Source organism: Myxocyprinus asiaticus, chromosome 36 (genome assembly GCF_019703515.2).
Source record: "Myxocyprinus asiaticus isolate MX2 ecotype Aquarium Trade chromosome 36, UBuf_Myxa_2, whole genome shotgun sequence".
NCBI lineage: Eukaryota > Metazoa > Chordata > Actinopteri > Cypriniformes > Catostomidae > Myxocyprinus > Myxocyprinus asiaticus.
Window position 1 is genome coordinate 15,454,890 of NC_059379.1, and position 26,419 is coordinate 15,481,308.

General features: G+C 42.3%; 1 protein-coding gene across 1 annotated transcript; it reads right to left on the minus strand.

The window, feature by feature from the left end:
- Positions 1 to 1,560: 1,560 nt before the first annotated feature.
- Positions 1,561 to 26,419, minus strand: LOC127427475 (adhesion G protein-coupled receptor A1-like). Its single transcript, XM_051675110.1, has 7 exons — positions 26,319 to 26,419; positions 25,585 to 25,767; positions 18,687 to 18,814; positions 11,394 to 11,517; positions 10,147 to 10,298; positions 5,175 to 5,270; positions 1,561 to 4,979 (listed from the first exon to the last, which is right to left on the minus strand). The coding sequence occupies exons 2-7, from the start codon at positions 25,585 to 25,587 to the stop codon at positions 3,512 to 3,514; spliced, it is 1,971 nt and encodes a 656-aa protein (XP_051531070.1). The 5' UTR covers positions 25,588 to 25,767; positions 26,319 to 26,419; the 3' UTR covers positions 1,561 to 3,511.

Sequence of the window (26,419 nt, forward strand, 5' to 3'; positions counted from 1 at the left end):
AGAGAGCTGAGATGCAGCCACGATAAGCACATGCCCGACTCAAGGCCAAGGTGGTGTCTTTTCTTCCTACTGAATTTAGCGATGAGTTTGACATTACACACTGGCCTTAACTTAACACTATGAAAGGATCGTGTGAGAAACAGATCTAGTTAGGGAAGCAGGTTTACAAAAAAAAAAAAAAAAAAAAACTCAGTAAAACTCAGTTAAGTATACGACTCTGGCAACTTTTGGGCATTGTGCTGCAATTTATTTCAACTCATGTCTCTTAAAGGGATAGTTTACTCAAACATAAAAATTCTATCAAAATGTACTCACCCTTGTGTTGTTCCAAAACCGATATGACTTTCTTTCCTCTGTGGAACACAAAAGGAGATGTTAGCCAGAATGCTAGCCTCACCATTAGGGCTGCCAACCGCCATAATATGGAATCATACCATATTTAAGGGAACAAAAGTGCATTCCGCATGAATCCCATTCGGCACAACATTTGTCCCGTATTTTAGTGTCTCCCACCCAAGCTGCTGAGAAAGTTTCACAAACTGAGAGAAATTAACCTGAAATACAAACCTTTTGCATATATTGTGTCAGATATCGGCTGTTGCTACATTGCACGGATGCCACACTTGAAAGAAGCAGCCAAGGGTAAGATTAATGACAATAAGCACACATTTTCTGTCGTGTTTTCTGTCAGAAGCAAACTAATTTTATTGAGCATATAGCATTCAAGTGCTTAAAGTTTCTCACCATTATGATTCCAGAACACCAGTAAATGCACCTATTCATGACCTGACATTACATATATGGGATATGTCAGTGCTCATTCTGGAAGAGAGACTTAGCTAAATGACGATGAGAAAAACTGCAGTACTTTTAGCACAGTACAGGTTTAGTTAAAATGCTTAATGCAATTTTATAAAATTTCTCATGATAAACACTATTTACTGACAAAACAATGACACTGTAATCCAAGGATAAATACAGTATTTTCATGTTATGCCTTTTCTCTCCCATAAAAATCCATTATAATGCGTGGTTGTTTAAAACAGAAAAACATTGTTTCTCTACTGATTTCAGCTTTGTTCTGTTGGTAAAAATTGTTTATTAAAAATGAAGATTGACAGAAATTTGGTTCTTCCTGGTCATTGTTTTGAAGCAGTTTTCATTTTAAGCGTATTAGGGGCGTTCACTGTTTTTTTTTTTTTTTTTGCATCTATCAGCGCTGTTTTCAATTGTTTTTCAGCAGCTCTAGGTGGACCTCTTTAACCATTGTGCAGCGTCTAGCGCAGGAGCCCCACTGAAAAAAGAAACTCCCTTATTTAGAGCTGGAATGTCCCGTAATTGACTGGTAGAAAGTTGGCAGCCCTAGTCACCATTCACTTTCATTGCAAGGAAAAAAGATGCAATGACAGTGACTGAGGCTAACATTCTGCCTAATATCTTTTGTGTTTCATGGAGTAAAGTCATACAGGTTTGGAACAACATGAGGGTGAGTAAATGACTGACTTTTCATTTTTGGGTGAGCCTTTGATCTAGAAAGAACAGGACCTCAGCATCTGGTGATAAAATACATTTATTGGAAATTGTGACAAATGTATTAAAAAAAAAGAAGAAAAAAGAAGAAACAACAACTGGCTTTGGGTCAGGTTAGTGCAGAAATCACATGTACTGACCAAAAAACGCTGCAGCTCTCTTCATGTAAATGGCAGATGGGTGAAGATAAAGCACAAGACTTGGTAAATCAGGCAGGTAGATACATTTCATGTCCTCCAGGACTTCAAGGAAGGGCTTATTAGTATCCATGTACTACACCAGAACACATGGTTCTGTTGAGGGGCATTTGAGTAAAAAAGGCCTTACTCTAATTTGGTGAAAGACTCTGGGGTAAATAGCAATATAAATTCCATGCAGATTTATTTCTTGTGTGGTTTTACAAGTGAAAGATGCAACATGATCCCTGAGCTCACAAAGAAACAACATAAACAAGGAATCTTTCAAATAGTTCACATCACTCCAGTATCTTCTGTTGCCACTTTCATTCATTAAATGGCACAATATATTAAAAACAAAATGTGACAAATATGATCACAACATTAATGAGCGCAGACAAATGTATACCTCTGTGACCATGTGTTTGTCATAATTTACCCACTGCTGTTCCCACTGTTTCACAGCTACATAAGTTTCCAGTCCAGGCAAAATATTAGATCTTAAAAGCTTCAGTATGTTCAGTAAATCAGCTGATTCCTGTGTGCAAAGTGAGTTGGCACAGTGACTAGACAGATATAATCTGTTAATGAGAACCTGTCTCCTTCCTCCAAACTTGGAAAGTGAAGCCCTCCGTAATTGGCTCAGTATAAAAATGAGTAATGACACATGGGGTTACTACAAGCTCCAGTGTTTCCATGAAGTTGCCAATCATAAGACTGTATGTAGCTCATTAGGTGAGTAGCAAATTATTTGTCTTTATGGCGAACATGTTTAAATGCTTTAGTGCAACTTTAGACTTTTGATCAATGTATAACTGATAATTATTATAAGGCCATTGACTTCAACTGTTCTGCACCTTATTGTCAGTAACTAAATATTGTGTGTGCATACATCACATGTGCAGTTCAAAATGCATTCTGCTGGGCACCTCTTTTCGTGATTTGTCACCATGGAAACACAGGGAGCATATTTGTTTGCTGTTTTATCGCTGAAGATGAAAAAATGACAGTTTAGTTGTGGCAGCCACAAAACATTATCCACGTATCACAGACTACTTGGTACTTTTGGGGTAGATTAAAGGTTGTGTTTTAATTATTCTAACGTTTGGCACATATAAATCACATCGAGACCTGAACTTAAAAATAGCCATGTTCATTGACTAATCTCAATTTCTGTTCTGTTTTGTTTTTAAATTGAAAATCTGCTACTAGTGAAAAGTGCTGGTGTTTTCCCACTTGGTGACAAATTTTGAGTTTTACTAAAATGCAAACAGGAAATGTGGGCGATTTTGGCTCCAAAAGAGAGAACTCATCTTGCACTACTGGAAATCTTGTTATCGGGTTTATACACACGAGCATGTTGTCACATGCAAATAGACATATAAACACATGCACTCTTTGTTTTCTCACCCACACTTAACACACATACAGTAAGTCCACAATGACATAATTGCACATTATGTAACCGTACCCAAAAATACATGTACAAAAACCAGTTTGATTATAAAAGATCATCCCAATTAAATGCATGTCATGTGTTCTTTGCTGCCATTTCAGAATGGCAAGAGGATAAAACTAAATGTAGCCGAGCTGATTGTGAAAAGATATCTGAAAGAGGTAAGCAGAGGATTTAACTCCTCTTTGAAGGGGAAGAAAATGTATCGACAGATGAGAGAGGGAAGTCACAGCGGAGGGACTACACAGTAGCTTAGCTCACAGGAGAGAGGGCCTTTGGGTAACAGCCCTGGGACTACACAGTAGTTTAGCTCTGACGAGAAACAGGTTGCCTGCTCTCAGTCACAGGCCTACACAGTGGTCTCATTTTTCCAAGGTCCAGTCCTAATGTTACCTGTGGAATCAGAAGTAAGTAGGTAGTCCTCGTGCTGACTATTGTTCCGGCTTATTGTCCCTCTCCGGCTGAGGGTGCCTTTCCTGCTGAGCGTGGCCTGGGAGCATGACAGAGTCACCTGTGGAGGGGTCATATCCAAATGCAGCATTACATCCTCCTCTTTATCAGCCATCTTAGGACAACTATACATCAGTGGTCCCGTGTCAGGGTCCCGTGCCTGGCAAGACCCTGTAAAGGGGTCAGTTTTGGGGCAGCATATGCTTGAAAACGGGTCTGCTTTGGCGCAGCACATGTGTCTGTGGCAGGTGTGTCCATCGTGGCAGGAGAGCTGACTGTCCAAGTGTGCACTATGGCAGGAGATGCTGTCGTGCAGGCTGTGAGAGGCCAGGCTCTCGAGGTGAGGACTGGGACTGGGGCAGCGCAGCTGGTTGTCGGGGTGGGGGCTGTGACAAGACAGCTGAGTATCCAAGTGTGAGGCATGGCAGGTGAGCAAGTTGTCCAGGTGCATGCTGTGAGGGCTGTCCAGGTGGGAGCTGTGCACACTGCCGTCCATGCTGGTGGAGGTCATGTGGTAAGAATAGTCCCTGAGGCAGGGCCGAGGACGGTTGAAGGAGCGAGTCTTAGACCTATCCTTTAGGCAGCTTTGCAGGGGCAGGGTTGGGCGGGGCAGTTCATCGGGGAGAGACTGTGGGCAGCTCCCAAGCAAGGGTGAGGAACTGTGCAGGGTGGCGCAGCAGGTGCTTGTGTGGTTCTGGGTGGAGGGTAAGGTACCCAATTTACAGTGCGGAGATGGAGAGTGGAGGTGTGGGGAGAGCAGTGGTTTATCTGTGCAGGAAGTGTCTACCTGGCAGTGGATTTGGTTCTGCCCATGGGATGGTGTATGGCTGTGGCCAGGATTCCCAGCTGCCTCCCCGTTGACCTCCACCTTTAGTTTGTTGGGGCAACAGGCCCACCACCGGTGCCAGACATCATCACGTTTTGCACAGTGCTGAATAAGCAGAAAAAGCCCCAACGTGACTGAAAATGCTCCATATAGACAGCTGAAGATCATGTCCAGAAAATGGCCCTGTGATACAGCCAGTGCTCCAAACACCCAAGTGGCCAGGAAGAGGAAGAGTGTAAAGGCAGTGGCCCTTAATTGAGCTTTAAAAGAGTGCTCGTTGGCCAACATGGAGGCCGTGATGGCTGTGCAGCCTGAATGGTCACCGTGCTCTCCTGGCTCTCCACTGACAGTATGGCAGTGGCCGATTTCAGCCACGGCTAGACGCTGCTGTTCTTCAGTCATGGGTTTCAGCTCGTACTTGCGCTCCGGGTGCTGCTTTAGCTGCACAAATGTGCATAGAAAATAGATGCACATTACCAAAACCAAGAAGGCAATGGGACCATAGAAGCCTCCCAGACTGGGTTCCCAGGCCATCCAGCAACTGCAACAGAGACATTTATTAAACTGACAGTGCCATTTTTATTCTCCATCTAATTACAGACCTCATGGTAATTTATACCATTAATTAAGATACATCTCTCAGAATCAGTGACAATTGTGATATTTAAAGGCTCACTAAAAAGTAAACATATACAACTGGCAGCTAATTGGAATCATCAGCAAATAGGATACTTACTAAGGGGCATCATCTCTGCTACCATAGTTATCCAAGCTTACAGCAGCTGTAACTCCCACTATGATTAGGGGCACTCCACCACTCACTAGATAAAACCTGACAAGAGGTCAAAGAGGAGAAAATGAGGTGAAAAAATGACAAAAAAAAAAAAAATCTGGTATCTGTCACTCACTCAACGTTGTGTCGATGCAGTGACACAAGGGATCACTCTTGGGAGCCTGAGACACCACTGGTCTTTGATAAAAGGCCAATGAAAATTGGCGAGTGGTATTTGCATGCCACTCCCCCGGACATACGGGTATAAAAGGAGCTGGTATGCAACCACTCATTCAGGATTTTCTCTTCGGAGCTGAACGGTCATACTCATTGAGCTGAATTCTACTGTTCATTCACTTCTGCTGGATCTGTCGGCGCATTTCAGCGGCTTCTCCCACCTCTGCACTGGTGCACTGCAGAGAACGCCCCTGGGTGCTTCGGCAGAAGTAAAAGAGTATATTTCTCTAAAAGATTATATTTCTCTAAAAGAGCTGCACACACGGAACATCTTTTTAAAGGCGCGTCTTTTTAAAGATGACTTTCCGATTGTGTGTTATTCCTGGTTGCGCTCGTTATCTCTCGCCTTCTGACGGTCACAATCACTGTCTTTTGTGTCTGGGCACTGCTCACGCCGAGACAGCATTCGTGGATGGTCATGTTCTGAATGCGAGGACATGTCCATGGCAACGATGCGGTCGTGGCTCACCTTCGTAAGAAAGCAAGCCACCCCAGAGGCTCCCCGCCTCAGTCCTTTTACCCATGGGTAAAACAGACAGACCCCAATGGGACCGCCTCACCGGGTATCCCCCCGCGGACCTCCCATTCCCCAGCACGCTCGTCTGCCCTGATCGGGCTTCCGGATGAGTCCGCTGGCTCAAAAGTGATGAGCTCTCGAGCGCAGCATCGGAGAGCAGGCTCATCCAGTCGGATGTGGAAGCCTCAGCTGGGCTCCTCCCTTCGGGGACGATTGCCCAGTCACCAGCTGACACGGAGATGACGACATGCTTTCCCGGGCAGCCGCGAGCATTGGCTAGAGTGGAACCCTCCGCTCTTCCCTGAACCCTCACGGCTCGATGATTGGTTCCTGGGCTCGCGGCGCCGCTCAAAGCCACGCCCCACCACCGTTCCTTTCTTCCCGGAAGTGCATGAAGAGCTGACAAGGTTGTGGGAGGCACTTTTTTACTGTCCGGTCCCAATCTTTTCAGCTTCCCCGCCCTCACTACCCTTGATGGTGGGGCGGCCAAGGGCTATTCGGCAATCCCCCGGTGGATAAAGGCGCTCGCGGTGCACCTATGCCCGCAGAGCGCCGCCACTTGGTGTGGGTGCCCAAAGCCTCCGTCCAAGGCCTGTAGGTTTACGTCGTCTCCGTAAAAGGCCTACGGTGCCGCTGAACAAGCCGCCTCCCCCTGCATGCCATGGCTCTCCTGCAAGTCCGCCAAGGCGCTAAAGGAACTGCACGAGGGTAGTTCCGCCCGGGATTGATGCAGGAGCTGCGCTCGGCGACCGACCTCGCTCTCCGAGCGACTTTTTCAGAGGCTCCTGGGGCATATGGCATCCTCAGCGGTGGCCACCCCGCTCGGGTTGATGCATATGAGACCGCTTCAGCACTGGCTTCAGACTCGAGTCCTGAGATGGGCATGGCACCGCAGGACACATCGCGTGGTCATCACGCCAGTCTGTCACCGTCTTTTCAGCCCTTGGACCGACCCCTCGTTTCTACGGGCAGGTGTTCCCCTAGAACTGGTCTCCAGGCACATCGTGGTCAAGACAGACGCCTCCAAAACGGGCTGGGGTGCTGTTTGCAACGGGCACGCAGCCGCCGGCTTGTGGACGGGCCCGTGACTGCATTAGCACATCAACTGCCTCGAGTTGTTGACAATTCTGCTAACCCTGCGGAGGTTTCGGCCGTTGATCCAGGGCAAGCACGTGTTAGTTCAGACAGACAACACGGCAACAGTAGCATATGTGAACCGCCAAGGCAGTCTGCGCTCTCGTTGCATGTCACAACTTGCCCGCCGTCTCCTCCTGTGGAGTCAGCAGCACTTCAAGTCACTGCGAGCCACTCACATCCCGGGCAACCTCAACACTACAGTGGACGCGCTGTCACAACAGGTTACCCTCAGGGGAGAGTGGAGGCTCCACCCTCAGGTGGTCCAGCTGATTTGGAGTCGATTCGGACAAGCACAGGTGCACCTGTTCGCCTCCCAAGAATCCTCCCCACTGCCCGCTCTGGTATGCCCTGACTGAGGTCCCCTCGGTATAAACACGCTGGCACACAGCTGGCCCCCTGGCATGCGCAAATATGCGTTTCCCCCAGTGAGCCTACTTGCACAGACCCAGTGCAAGGTCAGGGAGGACGAGGAGCAAGTCGTCCTGGTAGCACCCTACTAGCCCACCCAGATGTGGTTCTCGGACCTCACGCTCCCCGCTCCTCACCCTTCCACCTTGTGCCGCCATAGCAGCACACCACGACGCAGTCGACGGTAAGTCCTTAGGGAAGCACGACCTGATCATCAGGTTCCTAAGAGTCGCCAGGAGGCTGAATCCCTCCAGACCGCGCCTCGTTCCCTCATGGGAGCTCTCTGTAGTTCTTCAGGGTCTACAGAGAGCCCCCTTTGAGCCTTTGCAGTCAGCCGAGCTTAAGGCACTCTCCTTGAAGACTGCCCTCCTAACTGCTCTCACTTCCATCAAGAGGATAGGTGACCTGCAAGCGTTCTCTGTCAGCGAAATGTGCCTGGAGTTCGGTCCGGGTTACTCTCACGTGATCCTGAGACCCCGACCGGGCTATGTGCCCAAGGTTCCCACCACCCCTTTTAGGGACCAGGTGGTGAACCTGCAAGCGCTGCCCCAGGAGGAGGCAGACCCAGCCCTGTCGTTGCTGTGTCCGGTGCGTGCTTTACGCATCTATTTGGATCGCACGCAGAGCTTTAGAATCTCTGAGCAGCTTTTTGTCTGCTTTGGTGCACAGCGGAAAGGAAGCGCTGTCTCCAAGCAGAGGATCGCACACTGGCTCATTGACACCATAACTATGGCATATCTCGCCCAGGACATGCCGCCCCTGGTAGGGCTACGAGCCCATTCTACCAGGGGTGTAGCGGCTTCCTGGGCCCTGGCCAGAGATGCCTCTCTAACAGACATTTGCAGAGCAGCAGGCTGGGCAACACCCAACACCTTTGCAAGGTTCTACAACCTCCGGGTGAAACCGGTTTCGTCCCAGGTAGTGGCACACAACAAGTGGATAAGCCCGGGATAGCCGGCCGGGTATATCACTTGCACATAGCGCCTTCCACCTCCTTTTGAGCTGAAGACGTGTGCCATTAATTCCCAGTAGTGTTCACAAGTTTGTTCCCTGGTTGACTTCCTCCGAGCCCTGTGGCAGTCGAATTTTCGGAGAGATTCGCTGCCGGCCCAGTACACATGCTAACTAAGAGCCCTGTTCTGGGGTAGGTGCTCCGCATGTGGCGGTTCCCTGTAAGGCTAACCCCATGCGATATATATCTTCTGCTAATTCATTTCCCTGTTGGCAAACTGCATCTTCCTTGGGCACAGCCTCTCTGCCCCAGTCTCCATGTTTGTAGTAACTCCTCCCCCATTGGGTAGGATCTACCTTGAAGACTCTCCACATGGTCGGAAAGACCATGTGATGTATTCTTCCACTTAAATATCCCCCCCTCTCTTTGGGCAAGGTGTGGTCTCCACGGTGTCTTCCCCTTGGGAGGGACACCCCCCCGACTAGACCTGGCGGCCCAGTCGGATAATGCCCCTTCTTTGTTAGGGAGTGGAAAAAGAGAAGGGGAAAAGAGGCCATGACTGGGTTAAGCCTGTCTCTATCTCTTGAGTAGTCGACTTGTCCCCAAAGGGCCGTTCGAGACTCATAACTATGTTGGGGGAGGTTACGTGTCAACCTGGTGTGCTGGCTATGAGGCACACAGTAGTCTGCCCACCACACACTGCCAGTTCACATAACACAGTTCAGCCAATTGTGGCGTTTCGTATAGGGACCCCTAGTGTCACTACATCGACACAACGTCGAGTGAGTGACAGATAGGGAACGTCATGGTTACTCGTGTAACCTCCATTCCCTGATGGTCCCTCCTGCCACAATGCTGAACTACCCGCTGAAATGGCTGGACCTTATATCGGCTCCTCAGCATAAAACCTGAATGAGTGGTTGCATACCAGCTCCTTTTATACCCGTATGTCCGGGGGAGTGGCATGCAAATACCACTCGCCAATTTTCATTGGCCTTTTATCAAAGACCAGAATTGTCTCAGGCTCCCAAGCGTGACCCCTAGTGTCACTACATCGACACAACGTCTCGTTCCCTCCATCAGGGAACGGAGGTTACACAAGTAACCATGACGTTTTCTAGCAGGTCTCACAAGGAATGCGTTTTATAAATATTTAATATATTATCTGAATGATGCGCTTGTCGAGGGATAGGAATCGTAAGGAATTTAATGGGATAGTTCCCCAAAAAATTCTAATTATGTTATAATTTACTCATGTTGTTTCTGGGTGAATGACAGCCTCAGTCACTATTCACTTTCATTGTATGGAAAAAAAAGATGCAAGATGTTAGACAGAATGTTAGACTCAGTCGCCATTTACTTTTATCGTTTTGGAAAAAGACACAATGAAAGTGAAAAATGACTGAGGCTAACATCTCTTTTTGTGTTCCACGGAAGAAAGAAACTCATTTAGGTTTGGAATCACATGATGGTGAGTAAATGATGACAGAAAGTTATTTTGGGTAAATCCCCCTTTTATGATTCTGGTCATGATTCTGATTACAATTCCTTAATAGTTCTTTTAGTCATTTTAAGGAAGAAAGAATAGGCAAAGTTTGGAAAACAATTCTTATTTTATTCCCAACCCATTCTTGATTCCAAACCCTATGCTTGTAAGCAAACCCATGGGAATTCCTGCTGTCTACCTGAAAATGGTGGCTTTAGGGCGTGGCTGTTTGGGAGGGTCTCTGTCCAAGGGTATGGGTGGGGTCTTGGACACCTCATTGCAGATATTCCTGGCAGTAAACAGCAGCCATAGCATGCTAGAGAGGGAGGAGTAGTGCAAGATAATGCCAACCTGCCAACGAACAAAAAGAAACATTACACATTAAAAGCTCACTCATACAGAGCAGAGTGGGCACAGAAACATACTGATCAATCTGAAGCAGCTCTGTTGTGTGTGTGCATATGTGTGTAGGTAATCCTCCTCAGACAGTGAGGTCATGCTGTTGTCCTCTTTGCTCCAATGCACACTTACTGCATCCAACAAACACACTGTGTCCAACAAACTCACTCATTCATCCATACATGATATATATGAGGTTTATATGGGGTGCAAAATATTATTTGCTTCCTACTGAAAAACATCATAAAACCAGCCTGAGCTGGCTTGCTTGTCTCAGATGGTTTAAGCTGATCCCCGAGCCTTGCCAAGCTAAGCTGGTGCTCAGCTGGTTTAGCTGATCTCCCAGGCTGGCCATCTGAAAAGTGCCTAAAACCCCTATAAAAACAGCAAACAGAGCAATCTGACCAGGCTGGCAAACCAGCTAAACTCAGTAAAACAGTTTAAGCTTGTTTAAGGTTTTTTCCCCCAGCATGGCTCTGAATGTCTTGAAAATTGTATAGTTTTATATTGTAAATTTTATACATTTAGGATAATGTAAATATTTTAGAAATAAATATTAGAAAAAATATTTGGGGGGGTGAGATCACTTCCATTGTAAACATGCAGTATTTTACATTCAGTGCCATGGATATACTGTGTATAATATCTCAAATGCATGTTCAGTATGCATCTAGTCATAAATCTGATGTTTATAAATCTAAAGCTTAACTGACAGTGAACTGACTGCTGTCATTAACCAAAATATGTTTAATAACCATGCAGCTATAAACATAATCAAATTCGCTGGTCTAGACTGGCAATTGCGAGTGATGAAGGAATAAGTGTTTCATTTTGAAAGGCTACACCAATCCTAGTGCTCCACTGCATTAGCTGCCCATCTCTGAGCATCCCTGTCAAACAGAGCCCTCCATGCCTCAGTAAATGGCAGCTATGCCAGATCAGGAGTCAAAGAGGCCATATGTAAATGACTTTGTATCGCAGACATAGGGAATGAATAATGTGGTTTACTCAGGCCAAGGAAACAAGGTGTGGAACTGGGAGAATTACCACTTGACAGATCACAGGGTATTTGATCTGGTTGATGCCTCCCGCAAACACCCCAAACGTCACGGCAGTGTGGAAGAGGAAGTTAAGAAGCATGTGCCATCCTTTCCTGCTGATTCGGATTATGCTGCAGACACACACACAGACTCATATTAGATGAACAGACAATCATGCCATGAGTAATATATAAACAGCTTACAACTGAAAGAATGAAACAAGCAAGTGCCTTTGAAGCACAATACTATGACTAAAGAATCTTTCTGGCCCCATCTGCAAAGTATCTCAGATTTGTGTGGCTCACTAAATTTGGCCTTGTCCCTCTAAGGATAGAAGTGGCCCCATCTCCACAGTGCAAGCATTACTCACTGAGAATAGCTGTGACAGTTAGGGGGATGATACTATAAATACTGGAGGTCTGACTCAGGTTCATCTGAATTTGTCCCAAAAATATTTCCTACTGTGAACTTCCAGTGTGAGTACTTGTACTACAAATGGCTATGTTTATACCAGTTGGAAGTGGAAGGAAGTTTTAAGCAAATTTGCTTAAAACTGAACCATACAGTCTAACAGTACAAAAAGGGACTGTGTAATATAATACTTCATTCAGGGATGCCACACCTTTTAATCTCTACAATTTCATTACTTTACCAGTTGTATATTAATACTGGATAATTATTTTTTATTTTTTTAAAGACCCCATGAAATCATAATGAAAGTTTTTCTGCTTTAAGTCCAAATCTATTAGCTGTAAGGTCATCTATATGCTGGTGTGCTTCTAAACGTTGACAAAATTTGTTTTCAGAAGATATAAGCATTTGGAATCTGCAGTCTCTCTCTTCCAGTTAATAAGACTCAGGAACATCCATGACATCACATAGAGGTTGAGAAAACTTGTCCATTCAAATACTTGTTAGAACAAAAACGCACCCTCCCCCTACATCTCAGTACATATGGCTGTGTTCTCACAGGCGCTGATGATACCTTTGCAGGGCACTTCAAATGGAGCACTGTAGCACATCCATGTTGTAGGGTTGTTCCAAACAGAATTTCCAATAATAATCACATAGGAGTTAGACGTGAGGAAAATGTCTGGAATTTATTTTTAATGCAGCCGTTTTTAAGAGGCTTCTTGGGATGTACAGCATGAGTAGGTGATCTTTTTTCTTTATGTTTAGTGTATTGTGATTGAAAACATTGATATATTGTGATGTTTTTACTTGCTTGTTTCTCATTAATCTTCATCGACTTGAACACCGGCTCCAGCCACGTCGTTCATAAAGACCAGGATACACAGTGTTTGTTTGTGGGCTGGTTATGTAGTAACGTGGTCCATATGATCATCTTTCAATTCTCAAGTCAGTTGAAAAGCGGTTGGACTTGGTATTGAGATGGCTCCTCAGATTCTTTACCAATTTCACTCTCTAGCAGCAGTACGGTGGACATGGGGAATATGTTTGTGTGGGCTACGATATAAACTAAAACCTACTGGCTATTTTTAAAAAAGGCACGAGCTGTGAATGAACAGATTAAAAAGTTATTTGTTTGGTAGGAAGCGTTTGTGTATGTTTTGTGGTGAAGATTAAAAATAACCTACTCATAAGAGTAATTCCTTTGGGAATCAGACTACACTGGTCGCACTGTATGTTTCACGCTGTAGATTCAAATGTACTAGCTCATAAGAGTCATTTGTTCGGGAATCAGTTTTTACTAGTCGCTCAGTTTGTTAACATTTTTATTGATTTCTACACTAAATAAAGAAAAGCAAAACATATATACATAGAATCAACATTTAAACCCCGCAATTACCCCTCCCCCTCCCAATCCCCAACCTCGCCCTGACCCTCAATGAAAATTCCTGTGGTCACACATGAGTATATACAGAAAAAAAAAAAGAAGCAACAAACAAACAAATATATATATATATATATATATATATATATAATCATACACATTTATACCTCTACCGCTCTCTCCACTGCCACTTCCAGAGCCCTCCAAAAACTCCAAATAGTTGACCCGTTTCCCAACAAACAAATCTAAGTTACCCCATCTTCTAAATGACACTTCCTCAAAAGCCCTCCCTATCTCCGTGCACCACTCCTGAAATGGGGGAGCCCCAGCCGACCTCCATCCCCTTAAAATAATTTGCCTGACGATCATTACATTGGTCAGAACCCAATTCTTTATGTGTTTATTCCCCACATTGATGACCGCCCCATCGTCCAAAACACAGAGTCTGGGGCAAAACTAAACACGTCACACACAAAACTCTGAACCTTCAACCAAAATTCCTGGATCTCAACACACCACCAAAAAACATGGGCTGTGTCTCCATCCTCCGATTGGCATCGCCAGCAGATGGGTGTGTCTTTAAGACCAAGCCTATACAATCTAGAGGGGGTCCAATAAAATCTATGTACCTCTAGTTGCAGACTTGACGTTTTTTAGAATCTTAGCCCACACTCCCTCCTCCAATACCAAGTTTAAATCTTTCTCCCATAATCTCTTAATAGAAGTTAAAGCTATGTCCCCCAGACAGAATTATCAGGGAGTAATACACTGAGGCCTCATGACCTTTTCCAAAAGCAGTAATCACCATTCCCAGAGTATCTGCCGCTTTAGGGGGGCGTATGCTACTCCCAAAATAGTACAGAGCAGGTGGTGCAGCTGTAAATACCTATAAAACTGAGACCTGGGAATCCCAAAATGTTGAACCATATTTCCTAAATATCTCAACACTCCACTCTCATATAGGTCACCAAGTGTATTAACCTCCCTCACAATCCACTCTGACCAGCAGAAAGGGGACTTATTAATACAGAATTTTGGGTTCTGCCATATGCTCGAGGCAACATTTAAATAAATGTCCGAATTAAACGCTCTGGACACTTTTGTCCATACCGAGTGCAAAAGTGAGATAACAGGGTGTAACTTAACTTCTCCGATTAGTTTGATAGAAAGGCTTTTCAATGGCGAAATAGGGGCAAGAACTTCCTGTTCAATACAAACCCATGGAGGGGCTCTCTCAGGTGGACGCGACCAATGAGACCGAATGCATAATAATAAAACAAAATCTTGGGTAGACCTAGCCCCCCTTTGTCAATCGGCCTATGCAACTTATTGAAATGTAATCTGGGACGCTTACCATTCTAAATGAAGTACTTCACTATGCTATCAAATTGCTTGAAATATGAGAGGGGGACATCTACAGGGAGAGATTGTAGCAGGTAGTTAAATTCTGGAATACAATTCATTTAATAACATTAACCTTCCCAATCATAAATAAATGTAATAAAGCCCACCTGCCCACATTTCTTGAAAAAACCGTTACTGGGCAGTACACTGTCAGAGACAAAGCTTCGGATTTAGACCAATTGACTCTGTATACTGAGAACTTAGAAAAGGAATTAATAATTCTGTGGAGGCAAGGCATAAATCTAATGGGGTCGGAGACGAATAATAAAATATCATCAGCGTAAAGCAAAAGCTTATGCGCCATTCCTCCCGCCACCACCCCTGAAAAATCATCGTCCTTTCTTATCGTGGCTGCTAATGGTTCCAGGGCAAGACAGAACAATAATGGGGAAAGTAAAATCCAGAGTAAAATATTCTGAAATTAATCAATTTGTTTGTTCCGCTGCCATCGGCTGTCTATAAAGTAACTTAATCCATCCAATAAAAGTATTCCCGAACCCATATATTTCCAAAATCTTAAAAAGATAATCCCATTCTACCATATCAAACACCTTTTCAGCGTCAAGTGAGATCGGAGTCTGATCATTCACCACTGACCACATGATATTGATGAAATGCCTAATGTTATCAGAAGAGCTGAGGCCCTGAATAAACCCCACCTGATCTATATGTATAAGAGATGTCATAACTTTACTTAATCGTTAGCCAGAATTTTTGACAATATTTTAACGTCTAGCTGGATCAGGGAAATTGGACGGTATCTCCTACACTTGCTTGGCTCTTTGTGCTTTTTAAGAATCAGACTGATCCGGGCTTGTGTCATGGTTGGCGGAAGCTTTCCATTCTTTAATGATTCCGTATAAACTTCTAACAAAAGTGGAGCCAGTTCTGTAGCACAAGATCTAAAAAATTCAGCGGCAAAGCCATCTGGCCCCAGAGCCTTGCCTGTAGGCAAGGCCTTAATTACCTCGCCAAGCTCTTCCAAGGTTATCTCAGAATCAAGATAATTTTTTTGCTCAGTTGTCAGTTTAGGGAGTTCTAATGCACAAAGTTTCTAATATCTTCATCAGTAGACGAAGATGTGGAACAATAAAGATCAAGATAGAATTCTTTAAAAGCATTATTAATATCAATGGCCAAGGTAAAAATTTCACCACCAGCAGATTTCACTGAGGGAATGATAGAAAAAGACTCTCTCTGCTTTATATATTTAGCCAAAAGCTTCCCTGCTTTGTCCCCCGACTCAAAGTATTACTGTCTTACCCTGAATAGCCAAAACTCCACCTTCCGCAACAAAATAGTATTATATCTGTATTTCAATCGGGTCAATTCTCTGAGGCCATCAGACGACATTTGGCACTTCAGATCTGCCTGGGCACTTTTAATATTCCCTTCCAACTCCATGAGTTCTTGTGCTTAGGATTTTTTGATGAATGAGGCATACTGTATGATCTGACCCCTAAGAACCACCTTGAATGCCTCCCAAGCCACGCCCAAAGAGGATACTGAGGACCAGTTGGTCTCCATATAAACATTTATTTCAGCCTTTAACATTTGTTGGAATTCAGGATTTAGCTCAAGGGACACATTAAAGTGCCAACTATATCATTCTTTTTCTCCGTATGTGGCAACATCTCTAAACTTGATGAAATGAGGGACTTCGATATAAAATAAAAAAAATCTATTTTAGAATAAATCTTATGGACTGATGAAAAGAATGTATAGTCCCTACCAGATGGGTTCAAAAGTCTCCAAATATCTGAAAGACCAAGATTTTTACACATCCTGTGAAGCGTCAGTGTTGCTCTGGGGGCTTACACACTTTTGCTTCACTATGATCAAGAATTGAGTCCATCAATAGATTAAAGTCTCCTCCCAATATTATATCATGAGGGGTGCCAGCGGCTTGAAACATCCCTTCAAGATCTATAAAAAAGCCCTGATCATCAGTGTTAGGTGTGTAAATTTTAGCCAAAATCAACCTTTGCCCCTGAATTTGAAAATAATAATGACTCTTCCTAATTTATCTTTATTTTTTTTGTGTAATGACTCCTCTGCTCTTACTTGAGCCAGCACTAAAGAAAACATGCCCACCCCATATCTTCCCAAATTTTTCCGCTTCCTGCAGGGAAAAATGCGTTTCTTGAAGAAACACTATATCATATTTCTTACGTTTAAGAAGAGAAATAACCTTCCTTCTTTTTATGGGGTGCCCCAACCACTCACATTCCATGTGGAGAGAGACAGTCCACTCATACTAACATTTGACATTTTGAAAAATAGATTGTGTGTCAAAAACAAAATTATAAAGACCAAATTCCAACATTAGTGCAACAATCAAACCCAGAACCAAACAAACAGAAAAAATAAAAATGTGCGCCAACCGGCGTCCATCCCTCTAAACTCAAACAGTCCATGTACTCCTACGAGAGCCCCCGTGACAACTTGCCGTCGGATTGCTCAAGACTGGTGTTTCTATACAAATTTTGTGAGACAGAATTACACAACAGAAGAAAATCTATTAAACAAACTCCAGCCAATAGGTGAGAAAAACATAAAGAACATGTAGATTAATCCACATAACTGTGCCGAAGGTGAGTTCCTCCACAAAACAAGCCGTTCAGTTACCTCAGGCATTCAAACTAATGTTCAGTGAGCCGGCCCATTTGACTGTTACGTGAGTGCAACAGATGACCCAATCACTCCAATGTCCTGCAAGAAACACTCCACAAAACAAACTCCAACCAATAGGAGGCATAAGTACAAAGAACGTGCAGATTCATCCACAACACTGTGCCGAAGGAGTGTTACTACACAAAACAAACTCTAGCCGCTAGGTGGAACCAGAACACAAAGAAACAAAAAAGGCGCCCAGTTTCCTCAGACGGTCAAGTGAATGTTCAGTGAGTCAGGCCCACTCGGCTGCAATGCGAGCACCACACAAAAAACCCACTCACTCCATTGACTTTATGAAGGACAATGCTTGTTGGGGACATGTAAATACTTTGCGGCCATCCTTAGCATCTATTCTCAACTTGGCCAGGAACATCAGTGCAAAAGCGACCTTCCATTGATGTAAGAATTTCTTGTATTCCTTGAATCGATCACGTTTCTCTGGGAACAAGAAAATGTGGTTCTTCCAAGAAAGCCTTCCTTTACTCCTCGCCTCACGTAACACAAGATCTTTATCGGATGATCTCAGAAATTTGGCCAGAAACTGATCAGGGCTTGTCTCCCTCAGTGGATCGCCAAGCCGGAACTCCGTGAGCTCGCTTGATTTCCAGCTAATGGCCTGTTATGTCGAGTAGACTCGGAAAGTGCCCGTCCAGAAACCATCCACTCCGAGGCCTCCAGAGGACGTAAGTGTCTTTTAATGTCTCCAGAGCCCGAAGATTTTGAATTCTTTAACATGTTGTCTTGCTAGAACAGTTATGGATCAGGGTGTATCAAATCTCACCGGTTTATATCATTAAAAGTATCAAAACTTGCAAAGTGCACAGAGCTCGCCGTTCACACATCTGAACCTCGCATGGCGTCACGTGACCCCCTGTTTTGTTCACACATCCGAGCCTCGCATGGCGTCACGTGACCCCCTGTTCTGCACTTTTGATTCAATAGCAGCGTTGTTGAAGTGCCACTGAGTGGTAGCTGGAAGCACTGCTGTCAGACAGAGTATTTTAGTAAGGTGTTGTAACCGCATTTGCGGAAGAATTCACATTCGAGAACTGTTAACCAATTCGAAAGTCATAAAAATCATACTCATAAATATATATTTTTTAATTATCTCACTTCCCAAGCCTAACAAAGAGTGATTTATTGATATATTTAGTTAAATATTTTATAGCTGAGCATAACTAAATAAATCTATATTAAATATGGAAATGTCCATGATTTCTGATTACTGTTAAAGATTCTATCAATTTCCATGACTTTTACAGGCCTGGGAATCACAGTGTTAAAATTCCCCTGGACTATGGGAATCCTGTATATTTGAATGTTAAACTTCATTGAAATTTGACAAATTAGAAATACACTGGACCACAGTCCTGTTTAAATGTATTTAATAATTTATGTCACAGCTTAACTGGTGATGAAACATACCTGTGGTGTACTATGTATGTCATGATAGAAATCAGCAGGCAGAGCAACATCACTGCAGTGCAGGCGTACACCACTGGGTGCAAATAGTCCCCTGGATATGGAGGGAAGGACAGCACCCTCTTCAAATCCTGCACATGAATCAGAATCAGAGAAGATGATTATAACACTTCCAGACTTCAAACTGACTCTTTGTACCGCCTTGTCCATGCAGTGCCCAGAACAGAAAGTATACATGACAGCAGAGATGCATGACTTGAATTCAGTTTGATTTGAGAAACTGACCTGTAAAACAAGTTATATCTCTGGATGTGAAATAAGAGGGAGAAATGAGGGGTGAGTGGAAGGGGGAGACGGGGAGAAAGAAAAACAATGGAAGAGGAGACCTTTGTCCCTGTGAGTCAAAGACAACGCCCCCATATGCATCAATCTCTTTCAGCATGTCTGTTTTATCACCCAGCTGGAAGATCCCCTTTGTTATGTGCTTGAAGGGTTCCTTCCCCTCTGGCAGCCAGCACCACAGATGTGCATGCATGTCTCTGCACTCTGACAGACTGAATACTCTCTCCATACTACAACAGCCAATTTCACTTTACCCTTAATCCTGAAATGTCTGACATATATCTAGACTTAGGTTGTAAAAAAGAAATTGACTACAAGGAAAGGCAATCAGCAGTATGCTATAATGCACAGATTGCCCATTAAAAAAATTAATAGACATCCTTTCACCAGGACATATACATTTGACTTGTGCTCACACATTTGGCAAATCTGCAGGGCTGTGATAAAACCAGGCCCTTTGGAGGGCCAGTTTAGGGCCGAGGAAGGCTTTAGCTGTGGAAAAAAGCAACTTTAATTTAATTAATATGATATAAGCAAGAGTGCTGTTGACCTAAATATCAGCATGGTTGTGATTCCGCCTAAAGATTCAGTACAACAGCATAATTGTGAGTGTTATTTGCTTTTAACAGTTCTAAAAACAAGACGTTCATATCAAGTAACTTGCGTTGCAGACAAAATACAGCCAGTTATTTTGTCTATCTTTGCTCTGCTAATGAAAATAGTTCCAAACAAAAGAATGATCAACCATTGCCAAACAATGCAGACTGACAGCATGTTGGGAAAGGCATGAACACAGACAAGTGGAGTTATAAAAACAGTGAGGCACCACTTATCCAGTCAGATTACAGGAACAAATCTTAATGTTGTATAAAATGAAATCAAAATCAACGTAACCTTTCAACAATAAAAATGGCTATTTTTATATGTTAATGTCCTTGTTATATTTGAATCAAACATAATTACAAAATTACTTAATTCAAAATAAATTAAATGATTTAGCTTTATAGTAATTACGACTAAATTTGTTGCACTTGGAACCTTTGTGCCTAATCTCCCACAGTGCATGTCTGCTTCAATCCAAGGTGGCATCAGCACAATTGCTGCCCATTAATCAGTTTCCCATAAAGCATCACTCAGTGTCACATTATTGATCTTTTGACCTCGGTTCTTGAGCAAAGATACCGTACCTTTTAATGACCAAGACATCGAACCAGTGTTGCACAGAAAGTTAATGCTGATTAATATCAGCTCCTATAAGTGCCCCAAAGCATCCTACAGGAAGTAATCCCAAACAGTGTATCAGTAAATGACTGTTTTGTCAAGGATTTGGAGTACACTTTAGTCAAAGCTTGTACATCTAAAAATAAAGATCTCATCAGTCACTTAACGAAAATCTACGAATATATGCTTGTAATTTCACTGAATGCCTGTACAGGGTAGGCCTAATTGAAAGCAGTGTTGGTCACTCTTTTAGTATAAATTGTAGGACATTTAATCAATATCATTGGAGCCAGCCAAATCTCTTTTAGTTAAAACAGAGATGAATACATCTGCTTGTAAGAAGCCTCAAAGAATCAGGTCAAATTACAATCTAACATTAGGGCTCAGTAAAAATATAACATTTTTATTGTCCAGCAGAATCTGCCCTGCAAAGGCAAAACACAGTAACTCTACCAACACTGAATCCCTAAACAAAGCACATACTTTGTTATTATTTTTATTGTTGTTATTTGTAAGGAAGACCTTTGTGTTTCTGTGTGTAGTTGATAATATTCTTTTAATATGCTCCTCATTTTAAATCTGGAGAAACGTTGGCATCTCAGTCATCCCCTCCATGTTGTTACATTATACGATATTGGCTTGGTATGGCCACCTGTAGCTGCCAAACATATTTGGAAATACGCAAACTTGAAAATAAAGTGAACCCAAGGTATGCATTCACAATGCATGTTATGAATTGTGCCGCATGTCGCGATCAAGCTATTGATACAATCACTGAAACAGACTTGTTGACATTGTAACAAGTATTCCCAGATAAATCCAGCCTTATCTCATGAAAAATACGTGACTGTGGTGATATTTTCACATCACAGCAAAAATATGCTAATATGGTAATCTGCTATTGAACACACTCCTTTAGCCTAGTTAAATTTCAATTTAAATAATAAATTAAAAGAAATGCATGTTTCTTTCACGTGTTTCTCAATTAAGTATGCATTGCTTAAGTGTTTTTAAGTAGGGCCCTTCTGAAATGTGTTTTATTTTTTCCCAAATCCTGTTTTCCTTTTCTTTCTTTTTTTGTCCAGAATTACATGTTTTAAGTTTTATTTATTTTCAAAATGGTGTCTAATCAAATTAATTCCTAAAACTTTTAAAAAGTGTAAATAAAACAGTTACTAACATACCAATGCATTTTTTAACACATTTTTATTCAGTAAAACAGCACTCTTGCTTGTGATATCTTGCTTAATTTGAATTATTATTATTATTTTTACTATTATTGTTGATTGATCATTATTATTATTAATATTACTATAGTGAATTTAATATTTTACTATCTAGTTGTAATATATTTCTGTTGCAATTTCTTCAGTTTAATTTTTGTCTAGCTTTTATTTTGAATTGTGCTTTTATTTTGACGTGATCTTTTATTTTGACGTGTGTTTTTGATGGATGCTTCTAGAGATTGACCGATAGTGGATTTTGCTGATACGATAAAAGGTGGTGGGAAAGGCACATAACTGATTAATTGGCTGATAGATTTTAAAAATATAAAGAATGCTAAAACATTTTCTTAATCTTTCCTTACTTTGACTGACACATAGTGGCAGCAAGAGTCCAAAATGAATAAAATCCAGATATTTCCAACCAAAATCCCAATATTTCACCTCTAGAGGCCACTGTTATACTGTAGAACCAACATGTTCTGTAAAATCCTCTAGTGCTGGCAACAGAGGAACATGTTGGAATAATTAAAAAAAAAACTATCGGCAACTTTCTGAATTGATTTTTGCTGATAACTGATAGTTCCAAAAAGCAACTATAGACACTGATTAATCGGTAAAACCGATATATCGGTCTACCTCTAGAAGCTTCACTTTTCCGTATTAACAATTCGCTAGATGGTCCAGTGTGATCATTAAAGCACAAGAGCTTTGATTTAATTATACAAATGTATTGTCTACATGTGCTGCACGCTTCACAGTGGATTAGTACTCTGCCATCTCTGTCGCTAAGAGTGTTAAATGTTCTCCCAAACAGATGAGGCTTTTAACGTTAATGCTCTATCAAGTTTTAAATCAACAAAACCTACCTCCCTATCCTAAACCTTGAACCTAAACTAAACTGATAGTGTCATTAAAACAAATGTGAGGCGAAAAACGTAATCACTGAAGTCTACTTGCATGCTCTTCTGGACTTGTATCCCGATCCTTCACGTTACAAGTGCAATACTCTATCAGTTGAGCTATCGTGCAGCTTGATTGTCCTTGAATAAGCTTATAGGAACAGAGTGAAAAGTAAGTGTTTATGAACTAATAATCTGCTGTTTTCACCAGGAAACTGCCACAATGCGTTCAATGAGCCAAGTAAAAATCGTTTTGCAAAAATGTAGGTAAAGTAACATGATCCTTTGAGACCAAGCTAAATAAATCCATATCAAATAGAATAAAATCAATTAGAAAGTGTGTGAATCGGACTGCAGTCTAATCGAGAAGTCAGTGCTGATACCTAGCCCCATCTACCATGCCACTTCTTTTTGTGATATGTCCTCAAAAGACACCCTAATGAATGTTGGTAGATCACAGGTCGGTCTCTGCGGCAGGACTGGACCTGCTGAACTCGCTTCTTGATCTGGCCTCTGCCAACTCCAGCCTGGTCTTAGCCAATCACCATGTGAGTAGAAAAAAGGTCAGTGAACAAAAAGTGAGCTCTGAAGAAATGCCATTTCAGGTCTCGGCCAACGAGCATGCAGAGAGGAAGAGGATAATTGCTCACTCAATAGGAACTGCTATCAGTCTGTGTACTGACCCTCTTTTTGCTTGCAGATTAACATTCCAGACCAGTCTCGAAACCACATTTTTGTAGGTGTAAATAATACTGCCATTTGGACTTTGGCCAGAAAAAACTAAATCTATTATATGAATGCCATAGCTCTATCAAACATGACCACTAAAATCAGTTTTATAGCATGAGCCATCGAGAGACGAATTGTTGGGAGGTTTTAAAGGGTGATCAAATGAAAGTTGACAGATCCAATTCTGAAGCAAATGGAAGCAGCAGAACAATAGGAAAAGGATACATTGGCCCTTCCATCAGGTACAACATATATTCTGAGTACACTGTGATTGACACTTGTCTTTTCTCACAGTCCTATAAGCAAAGTGATAAAATTGAGACATTTAAATTGATTGAACAACAAAACGCCTTTACAAACTTGAAAATGTTCAATATAATAAAATCAATTCTTACAAATATGAAGTTATAAAATTGATATATTTAGGGTTTTAATGCATCTTGAGCATTAAGAGTGTTCTTGGCTTCTCCCTCTGTGTGCCTCAGTGCGCAGGCATATCAAGAGACTGAACTTGGTCAGTCAGTCTGCTCCAGTGAACAGACCCATCTTTCCAAAGGAAAATGACTGCATGGATTTGTTGCAGGCATTTGCAGATATTTTCATAAATATATATGGTACACACACTCATATTTACACATGAATGTGGACACAAACAAATGTTACAAATATATACGATATGTAAAAGTAATGCACAGATGCACTCACAAGGCCCACAGGCTTGCATGCATGCATGCATGCTCTCTTTCTCTTCTCTTTCTAACTCTCATACAGAGCACAAAACAAAAAGCAGTAAAACACCTATTATATAACAACTGCCTGTATTCTTTCCACAACTACTGTTTAAAATTCAAGATTTTAATTTCGTATAAACAACTAAAAAGAATTACCATATGATCTATAATTAAACTGACTTCAGCATGCAATTCAATTTTCAGCAGCAATGTTGGTGGTGGGGAGCTATAATGTTCAGTATAATCCTAACATTTGTGCATTTGTGTGCCATTTCAAATAGCTGCTCTGTACATGTATGTGTATAATATTTTGTTCTGTGTGTAATATAATAAAACACCAAAATAAATGAAATCAGAAAAATTAAAGCATATCGAAATATTCACAGTATGAATTTGTAATGTTCTATCAAGTCTATCATAATACTGTATGTAAAATCTGAGTTCTATTATTAAGAACAGCAAAAACTGAAGGGCAATTTTTTTAAAGTGCAATTTTTTTTTATTTATTATTTATCTTTCATTGTGGCTCTCTTTAAATTTTGCCCTGTCATATGTTCAACAAATCCAATGTTCAATGGAAATGATTGTTAGAACAACAAAATAGTTTTTGTAACTTTATACATATTTAAAGCATAATTCCTAAGCAAATCAGTATCTGATGGTAAAATAAAGTGGCAAAATCTATGTTTTGGCCAATAGTTTTTGGTTAAAAATACGTGTAACACTGTCTTTGTCTCAACTTGTTGCTTCCCATAGGCCAACATTTAAATGCATTCTGAGATTCTATTCTTAAATGATTAGATTATGGCAGTCTCTAACACAGCAATTGACTGGATTCGTGTCGGGGTCTCTGTCCTTGGTGCTTAAAACAGATAATGCGCTAAAAGGTACTCCATGGTGCCGTGATGATCTTACGTGCTTGGCTGGTCGGTGGGGTGTGGGTGTGGGGGTGGGGTGGGATGGGGGGGGGGGACTTTTGCCTGGTTGGCTGACACAAGTGACCTGATTGGCTGGATATCTGAAAAGAGGAAGCGGCGACAACATACGTCATACAGCAATACAGACGTCATTGAGCAGGTAACGTCGAGCCGCACACATTTAAAACCGCCATGCACGTCATAGAACCGCTCATTCACTCTCATCCGCTCATACACTACAGCCTTTGACTCAGAGACAATATCGACGAGGGAATAACAAAGGCCACGGACACGCAACAGACCCTTGTGATGATTAGTTGACAACGACAATTGATATTCATTGCACGCGCTCTCCAGCTTCCAGAGCCACCAGTGCAGTTACCCTCTGACTAAATCCCTTCTACACCATCTCTAACAGTTTTCAGTTATTCGAAGACAAAATGCTTTAAGCTTACCGACTCTATGTAATTGAATAAATTTAATTTCACCGTGCAGGGATACTGAGCAAGAGTCTGGCACTACATCAAATGTATTCTCTCTCTGCCGCTGATGGAATGTAGCGATAATCTATGGTGTTATGCCATTGTGAGGCATCGCTTTAATTTTGTGGAACACATCCTGTCAATAGTCCGAGATCAATGCTAATGCCCACCGTAAACGCCAGCTTGTTTGGAAAAATCTGTCACTAACATTAAAAGGAGAAACAAATGGGTTATATCATCATTGAAAAGTTTTATGGCTGTGGATAAACCATGAAGAGAGAGCTAAGTTTTATCTGTAACAACAACATATATAAATGATGTGCTTTGGTGAATTGGAGTTCATCGTTCACTCACCATCAGATCTGCAAAGTAAGGGTCCAGTTTTAGTGCAATAGTGTCAATGAAGTATCACAGTCGGTTATGATGCTGCCATCTGGCGCGCGGCCCTTGTGCACGCGGAGAGAAACGGCATTCCGACAGGCAGTGGGATGGGGGGGAAGGGGTCATTCTCCAGCACGAGGCTGCGGTGCTCGGGTCCTGGAAACATCCAAGAAAAAACACAACGAATATCACTACGAATCATTCCTCCGTGAACGTTAAAAGTCAGTGTGGAATTCACAAACTTCAGTCTTGTGCGGCGATTTCCGTTGGGCACGTGCGCTCGTTCTTCACGCGCTCGCCGTGACGTAAGAAAGACTATGGAAATATCGCTTGTGCGAATTATAAAGTAAGAGCATCCGGAAAACAACAGCAACAGGATGACCTCTTGATGACGTGAGCAGACTAAATATCATTATAAAATATAGTCTTCCTTCGATTTGAGAGCCTGAAGAACGGTTCATCTCATCACACTCCACTGCCTTCTCCAAAATCCATATGACTGAGCAAACGAAGCCAACACCCCTTACCTTATACCAAAGCGGCACACTCAAGACTTTCATCGGCAAATGTTTATAGGCGGCTGAATTCACGAGCTTCCCTATTTTGTGAATTTCACTTCATGCAGCAACGGAACGAGATGATGCTATTTCTGCTGCCACTATAGCTACTATGTAGTAAAACGTTACATTTAATGCATATATCCTTACCTATTTTAAAAAGAGCAACTGGTGTCGTACCCCATCTCTGCCTCCCATTGTCTGATTGACTTGACAAGCGTGAGCGCAAATAATATACTCCATTTCTATGG